The 8,583-nt window shown below is 47.1% G+C and overlaps 1 protein-coding gene across 1 annotated transcript; it reads left to right on the top strand.

The window, feature by feature from the left end:
- Window positions 1-4,855: 4,855 nt before the first annotated feature.
- Window positions 4,856-5,638, top strand: LOC116362187 (early nodulin-75-like). The gene has a single exon (XM_031816496.1). It carries the CDS (start codon window positions 4,856-4,858, stop codon window positions 5,636-5,638), a length of 783 nt encoding a protein of 260 aa, XP_031672356.1.
- Window positions 5,639-8,583: the final 2,945 nt, after the last annotated feature.

Raw genomic sequence — 8,583 nt, 5'->3', positions numbered from 1 at the left:
TTTAACCACTCTGAAGCCATAGCCCTAATTTATAACCATAGCCCTAACTTTAACCACTCTGAACCTAGCCCTAACTTTAACCACTCTGAACCATAGCCCTAACTTTAACCACTCTGACCATAGCCCTAACTTTAACCACTCTGAACCATAGCCCTAACTTTAACCACTCTGAACCATAGCCTACTTTAACCACTCTGAACCATAGCTCCTAACTTTAACCACTCTGAACCATAGCCCTAACTTTAACCACTCTGAACCATAGCCCTAACTTTAACCACTCTGAACCATAGCCCTAACTTTTAACCACTCTGAACCATAGCCCTAACTTAACCACCTCTGAACCATAGCCCTAACTTTAACCACTCTGAAACCATAGCCCTAACTTTAACCACTCTGAACCATAGCCCTAACTTTAACCACTCTGAACCATAGCCCTAACTTTAACCACTCTGAACCAAGCCCTAACTTTAACCACTCTGACATATCCCTAACTTTAACCACTCTGCACCCTACCTAACTTTAACCACTCTGAATGAATACCTAAACTTCACCCTTTGAGTTGTTTTAACCCAGTAACCATGCAGAATTTACCTTGTAACCACACAGAATTAATGGGTCAAACATAGACAGTCATCCACATACACATACGTAACAGTATAACTTTAGACCGTCCCTCGCCCGTACCCGGGCGCGAACCAGGGACCGTCTGCACACATCAACAACAGTCACCTACGAAGCATCGTTACCCATCGCTCACAAAAGCCACGGCCCTTGCAAAGCAAGGGGAACTACTACTTCAAGGTCTCAGAGCAAGGGGAACTACTACTTCAAGGTCTCAGAGCAAGGGGAACCACTACTTCAGGTCTCAGAGCAAGGGGAACCACTACTTCAAGGTCTCAGAGCAAGGGGGAACCACTACTTCAAGGTCTCAGAGCAAGGGGAACCACCACTTCAAGGTCTCAGAGCAAGGGGAAACCACTACTCAGGTCTCAGAGCAAGGGGAACCACTACTTCAAGGTCTCAGAGCAAGGGAACCACTACTTCAAGGTCTCAGAGCAAGGGGAACCACTACTTCAAGGTCTCAGAGCAAGGGGAACCACTACTTCAAGGTCTCAGAGCAAGGGAACCACTACTTCAAGGTCTCAGAGCAAGGGGAACCACTACTTCAAGGTCTCAGAGCAAGGGGGAACCACTACTTCAAGGTCTCAGAGCAAGGGGAACCACTACTTCAGGTCTCAGAGCAAGGGGAACCACTACTTCAAGGTCTCAGAGCAAGGGGAACCACTACTTCAAGGTCTCAGAGCAAGGGGAACACTACTTCAAGGTCTCAGAGCAAGGGGAACCACTACTTCAAGGTAACCTTTATCATGTCAATTCTATATTGTTCAAAAAATTATGTTTTTTGAAAGTGAATTGTGAAAGTGAACCTCTGTGAATGATACCATGATAATATAATATGCTGTTGAACCTCTGAATGATACCATGATAATATAATATGCTCTTGAACCTCTGAATGATACCATGATAATATAATATACTGCTGAACCTCTGAATGATACCATGATAATATAATATGCTGCTGAACCCCTGTGAATGATACCATGATAATATAATATACTGCTGAACCTCTGTGAATGATACCATGATAATATAATATACTGCTAAACCTCTGTGAATGATACCATGATAATATAATATGCTGTTGAACCTCTGAATGATACCATGATAATATATATACTGCTGAACCCCTGTGAATGATACCATGATAATATAATATGCTGTTGAACCTCTGAATGATACCATGATAATATAATATACTGCTGAACCCCTCTGAATGATACCATGATAATATAATATGCTGTTGAACCTCTGTGAATGATACCATGATAATATAATATACTGTTGAACCTCTGAATGATACCATGATAATATAATATGCTGTTGAACCTCTGAATGATACCATGATAATATAATATACTGCTGAACCTCTGTGAATGATACCATGATAATATAATATGCTGTTGAACCTCTGAATGATACCATGATAATATAATATGCTGTTGAACCTCTGAATGATACCATGATAATATAATATGCTGTTGAACCTCTGAATGATACCATGATAATATAATATGCTGTTGAACCTCTGAATGATACCATGATAATATAATATGCTGTTGAACCTCTGTGAATGATACCATGATAATATAGCATACTGTTGAACCTTTGTGAATTTTCTTTGAATACACTCTTACAACATATAACTAGTGTCCTAATCATTTATTTCTGACAAGATTGTGCTTCAGTTTGATATTATATATATATACTATATACACAGTATACTTATGAATAAGACTTAGCAAAGGGTGTGTAGGTTTATAATGGAGACCATATGTCATGGTATCTCTACCTGCTAGCTAGGGTTTATAATGGAGACCATATGTCATGGTATCTCTACCTCCTAGCTAGGGTTTATAATGGAGACCATATGTCATGGTATCTCTACCTCCTAGCTAGGGTTTATAATGGAGACCATATGTCATGGTATCTCTACCTCCTAGCTAGGGTTTATAATGGAGACCATATGTCATGGTATCTCTACCTCCTAGCTAGGGTTTATAATGGAGACCATATGTCATGGTATCTCTACCTCCTAGCTAGGGTTTATAATGGAGACCATATGTCATGGTATCTCTACCTCCTAGCTAGGGTTTATAATGGAGACCATATGTCATGGTATCTCTACCTCCTAGCTAGGGTTTATAATGGAGACCATATGTCATGGTATCTCTACCTCCTAGCTAGGGTTTATAATGGAGACAGACCATATGTCATGGTATCTCTTCCTCCTAGCTAGGGTTTATAATGGAGACCATATGCCATGGTATCTCTACCTCCTAGCTAGGGTTTATAATGGAGACAGACCATATGTCATGGTATCTCTACCTGCTAGCTAGGGTTTATAATGGAGACAGACCATATGTCATGGTATCTCTACCTCCTAGCTAGGGTTTATAATGGAGACCATATGTCATGGTATCTCTTCCTCCTAGCTAGGGTTTATAATGGAGACCATATGTCATGGTATCTCTACCTCCTAGCTAGGGTTTATAATGGAGACCATATGTCATGGTATCTCTACCTCCTAGCTTGGGTTTATAATGGATACCATATGTCATGGTATCTCTTCCTCCTAGCTAGGGTTTATAATGGAGACCATATGTCATGGTATCTCTTCCTCCTAGCTAGGGTTTATAATGGAGAGCATATATCATGGTATCTCTACCTCCTAGCTAGGGTTTATAATGGAGACAGACCATATGTCATGGTATCTCTTCCTCCTAGCTAGGGTTTATAATGGAGACCATATGTCATGGTATCTCTACCTCCTAGCTAGGGTTTATAATGGAGACAGACCATATGTCATGGTATCTCTTCCTCCTAGCTAGGGTTTATAATGGAGACCATATGTCATGGTATCTCTACCTGCTAGCTAGGGTTTATAATGGAGACCATATGTCATGGTATCTCTACCTCCTAGCTAGGGTTTATAATGGAGACAGACCATATGTCATGGTATCTCTACCTCCTAGCTAGGGTTTATAATGGAGACAGACCATATGTCTTGGTATCTCTACGTCCTAGCTAGGGTTTATAATGGAGACAGACCATATGTCATGGTATCTCTTCCTCCTAGCTAGGGTTTATAATGGAGACCATATGTCATGGTATCTCTACCTCCTAGCTGGGGTTTATAATGGAGACCATATGTCATGGTATCTCTACCTCCTAGCTAGGGTTTATAATGGAGACCATATGTCATGGTATCTCTTCCTCCTAGCTAGGGTTTATAATGGAGACCATATGTCATGGTATCTCTACCTCCTAGCTGGGGTTTATAATGGAGACCATATGTCATGGTATCTCTACCTCCTAGCTAGGGTTTATAATGGAGACAGACCATATGTCATGGTATCTCTTCCTCCTAGCTAGGGTTTATAATGGAGACCATATGCCATGGTATCTCTACCTCCTAGCTAGGGTTTATAATGGAGACAGACCATATGTCATGGTATCTCTACCTGCTAGCTAGGGTTTATAATGGAGACAGACCATATGTCATGGTATCTCTACCTCCTAGCTAGGGTTTATAATGGAGACCATATGTCATGGTATCTCTTCCTCCTAGCTAGGGTTTATAATGGAGACCATATGTCATGGTATCTCTACCTCCTAGCTAGGGTTTATAATGGAGACAGACCATATGTCATGGTATCTCTACCTCCTAGCTTGGGTTTATAATGGAGACCATATGTCATGGTATCTCTACCTCCTAGCTAGGGTTTATAATGGAGACAGACCATATGTCATGGTATCTCTTCCTCCTAGCTAGGGTTTATAATGGAGACCATATGTCATGGTATCTCTACCTGCTAGCTAGGGTTTATAATGGAGACCATATGTCATGGTATCTCTACCTCCTAGCTAGGGTTTATAATGGAGACAGACCATATGTCATGGTATCTCTACCTCCTAGCTAGGGTTTATAATGGAGACAGACCATATGTCTTGGTATCTCTACGTCCTAGCTAGGGTTTATAATGGAGACAGACCATATGTCATGGTATCTCTTCCTCCTAGCTAGGGTTTATAATGGAGACCATATGTCATGGTATCTCTACCTCCTAGCTGGGGTTTATAATGGAGACCATATGTCATGGTATCTCTACCTCCTAGCTAGGGTTATAATGGAGACCATATGTCATGGTATCTCTACCTCCTAGTTAGGGTTTATGATGGAGACCATATGTCATGGTATCTCTACCTCCTAGCTTGGGTTTATAATGGAGACCAAATGTCATGGTATCTCTACGACCTGCCCACCCCCACACTACTACCTCCCCCCACACTGCTCACTCCCACACTGCTCCCTCCCTCCCACACTGCTCCCCCTCCCACACTGCTTCCCCTCCCACACTGCTCCTCCCACAATGAGCCCCCCCACAATGCTCCCCCTCCCACACTGCTCCCCCTCCCCCTCCCCCTCCCCCCCTCCCACACTTCTCCTCCCACACTGCGCCCCCCCCACACTGCCTCCCCTCCCACACTGCTCCCCCCCACAATTCCTCCACTCCCACACTGCTCCCCCTCCCACACTGCTCCTCCCATACTGCTCCCCCCACACTGCTCCCCCTCCCACACTTCTCCTCCCACACTGACTCCCTCCCACACTGCTCCCCTCCCACACTTCTCCTCCTACACTGCTCCCCCCCACACTGCTCCTCCCACACTGCTCCCCTCCCACACTGCTCCCCTCCCACACTCCCCCCCACACTTTCCCCAGATACTGCCCCCCTCCACCGCCCCCCCTCCACCGCCCCCCCCCTCCACCGCCCCCCTCCACCGCCCCCCCTCCACCGCCCCCCTCCACCGCCCCCCCTCCACCGCCCACCTCCACCGCCCCCCCCTCCACCGCCCCCCCTCCACCGCCCCCCCTCCACCGCCCCCCCCCTCCACCCCCCCCCCTCCACCGCCCCCCCTCCAACGCCCCCCCCCTCCACCGCCCCCCCTCCACCGCCCCCCCCTCCACCCCCCCCCCCCCCCCCTACACACAGCTACAACAGCACTTTTGTCCTGAACTCTGAGTTTGAATCAGCTGTTTTTAATGTTAGCTGCTGCTGCTGCAGATCAATAGATGGGATCAATACACCAGGACCCTATTAGTCAGACGGGTGATTACCACCTGATATTAACATCTCCTTATCAATACTATCGATCAGCAACAACACTCAGACACACTGGGGGAATGGGGAGGAGGGAGGAAGGGTGAGGTGTGAGGAGGGGGGAGGAGAGAAGAGATGGGAGGAGAGAGGAGAGAGAGGAGATGGGAGGAGGGAGGAAGGGTGAGGTGTGAGGAGGGGGAGGAGAGAAGAGAGTAGAGAGAAGAGAGAGGAGAGGGGAGGAGAGAGGAGAGAGGAGAGGGGAGGAGGAGGAGAGAGGAGAAGGGATGAGAGAGGAGAGGGGAGGAGAGAGGAGAGAGAGGAGAGGGGAGGAGAAGGGAGGAGAGAGGAGGAGAGAGAGGTAAATACCAGTGTGACATCACATCAGCAAGATTTGTGACCTGTTGCCACAAGAAAAGGTCAACCAGTGAAGAACAAACACCATTGTAAATACAACCCATATTTATGCTTATTTATTTTCCCTTTTGTACTTTAACTATTTGCACATCATTAAAACACTGTATAGAGACATTATATAACATTTGAAATGTCTTTATTCTTTTGGAACTGTAATGTTTACTGTTTTTACTGTTTATTATCTACTTTACTTGCTTTGTTAATGTTAACGTATGTTTCCCATCAGCCAATGAAGCGAGGCGAGGGAGACGAGGGAGAGGAGGGCTCATAATCCTTGAACTCAGCAATTAAGATAGATAGCTTTATGCTGGGGAAGTCTGTCTACCTGCCTGCCTGTACGTCTGTTATTGGTCAGATTGTCCACCAGAGGGCAGTCTCTCCAAAGTGTCTATTTTGAGGCCCAGATCTGTGTGTGTGTGTGGTGTGTATGTGTGTGTGTTCTCTTGATCCATTACCTTTTCAGCTGTCTAGAGATGTTAGATTAACACCGACACAGAATCCATTCTTCAGAATGGGTGACGGATTGTTTCAGTTATTTAAACCAACAACCATATTCAAGTCATTCATTAATGAACCTGGAAACTTCCCGCTCTGTTTGTTCAGCAAACATATTCCAACTCATTGATCCTGCTTTGAAGTGGCCCACCTATTCCCTATTTAGAGGGCTCCCTAGTGGTGCAGAGGTCTAAGGCACCTCCTCTCAGTGCTAGAGGGCTCCCTAGTGGTGCAGAGGTCTAAGGCACCTCTTCTCAGTGCTAGAGGGCTCCCTAGTGGTGCAGAGGTCTAAGGCACCTCCTCTCAGTGCTAGAGGGCTCCCTAGTGGTGCAGAGGTCTAAGGCACCTCTTCTCAGTGCTAGAGGGCTCCCTAGTGGTGCAGAGGTCTAAGGCACCTCTTCTCAGTGCTAGAGGGCTCCCTAGTGGTGCAGAGGTCTAAGGCACCTCCTCTCAGTGCACCTCCTCTCAGTGCTAGAGGGCTCCTGAGTGGTGCAGAGGTCTAAGGGACCTCCTCTCAGTGCTAGAGGGCTCCCTAGTGGTGCAGAGGTCTAAGGCAACCTCCTCTCAGTGCTAGAGGGCTCCCTAGTGGTGCAGAGGTCTAAGGCACCTCTTCTCAGTGCTAGAGGGCTCCCTAGTGGTGCAGAGGTCTAATGCACCTCCTCTCAGAGCTAGAGGGCTCCTGAGTGGTGCAGAGGTCTAAAGCACCTTCTCTCAGTGCTAGAGGACTCCCTAGTGGTGCAGCGGTCTAATGCACCTCCTCTCAGTGCTAGAGGGCTCCTGAGTGGTGCAGAGGTCTAATGCACCTCCTCTCAGTGCTAGAGGGCCTAGTGGTGCAGAGGTCTAATGCACCTCCTCTCAGTGCTAGAGGGCTCCCTAGTGGTGCAGAGGTCTAATGCACCTCCTCTCAGTGCTAGAGGGCTCCTGAGTGGTGCAGAGGTCTAATGTACCTCCTCTCAGTGCTAGAGGGCTCCTGAGTGGTGCAGAGGTCTAATGCACCTCCTCTCAGTGCTAGAGGGCTCCTTAGTGGTGCAGAGGTCTAATGTACCTCCTCTCAGTGCTAGAGGGCTCCTGAGTGGTGCAGAGGTCTAAGGCACCTCCTCTCAGTGCACCTCCTCTCAGTGCTAGAGGGCTCCCTAGTGGTGCAGAGGTCTCAGGCACGGCCTCTCTGTGCTAGATGAGTCACTACTGGTTCGAATCCAGGCTGTATCACAACCGGCCATAGGGCGGCGCACAATTTCCCCAGCATTGTCTGGGTTTGGCCGTCATTGTAAATAAGAATTTGTTCTTATCTGACTTGCCTAGTTAAATAGTGCAGTACTTTTAGCCTCTCAGCCAGTTTAGTGCTGTTGTGTCTAATTGGTTCTATTTTCTGCCTGGATCGATCTGACCAAGTCTCTGAAACTATGAAAGTACCAACGCCAGCATTCTGCCCTAACACTGTACCCCCCAGAGACACCCAACAAACAAACCTCCCTCTCCCTCTCTCTCTCTTCTGCTCCTCTCTCCCCAGCCTCTTCTCTTCTCCTCTCTCATCTCTCGTCTCCTCTCTCTCTCTCTGGCTCTCTCATCTCCTTCGGTCTCTCTCTCACTCTCTCTCTCTCTCATCTCTCTCATCTACTCGCTCCCGTCACTCTCTCCATCTCTCACTCTCTTCTCTCTCTCTCTCGTCGCTCTCTCTCCACACTCACTGCGCCGCATTTAGAATAAGAAGAACCATGGTCAGGATTCAATACAAGGCATTTTCCCCTAACGGCTCCAACTAAAATGCCCTTTTAAAACCCTTTCGACTGTACAGTGAAGGGTCTCTCCCCTAAAGTCAACAAAGGAGAGGACAGAGAGGAGAGGGGAGGAGAAGGATTAGAGGGGAGGGAGGAGATGGAGGAAGAGAGAGGAGAGGAGGAGAGAGGAGAGAGGAGAGGGGAGGAGGGAGGAGAGGGGAGGAGGGAGGAGG

The sequence above is a fragment of the Oncorhynchus kisutch genome, unplaced genomic scaffold (assembly GCF_002021735.2).
Source record: "Oncorhynchus kisutch isolate 150728-3 unplaced genomic scaffold, Okis_V2 scaffold806, whole genome shotgun sequence".
Lineage (NCBI taxonomy): Eukaryota > Metazoa > Chordata > Actinopteri > Salmoniformes > Salmonidae > Oncorhynchus > Oncorhynchus kisutch.
Note: the sequence above shows the minus strand (reverse complement) of the source record. Positions and strands in the feature narration are given on the sequence as shown.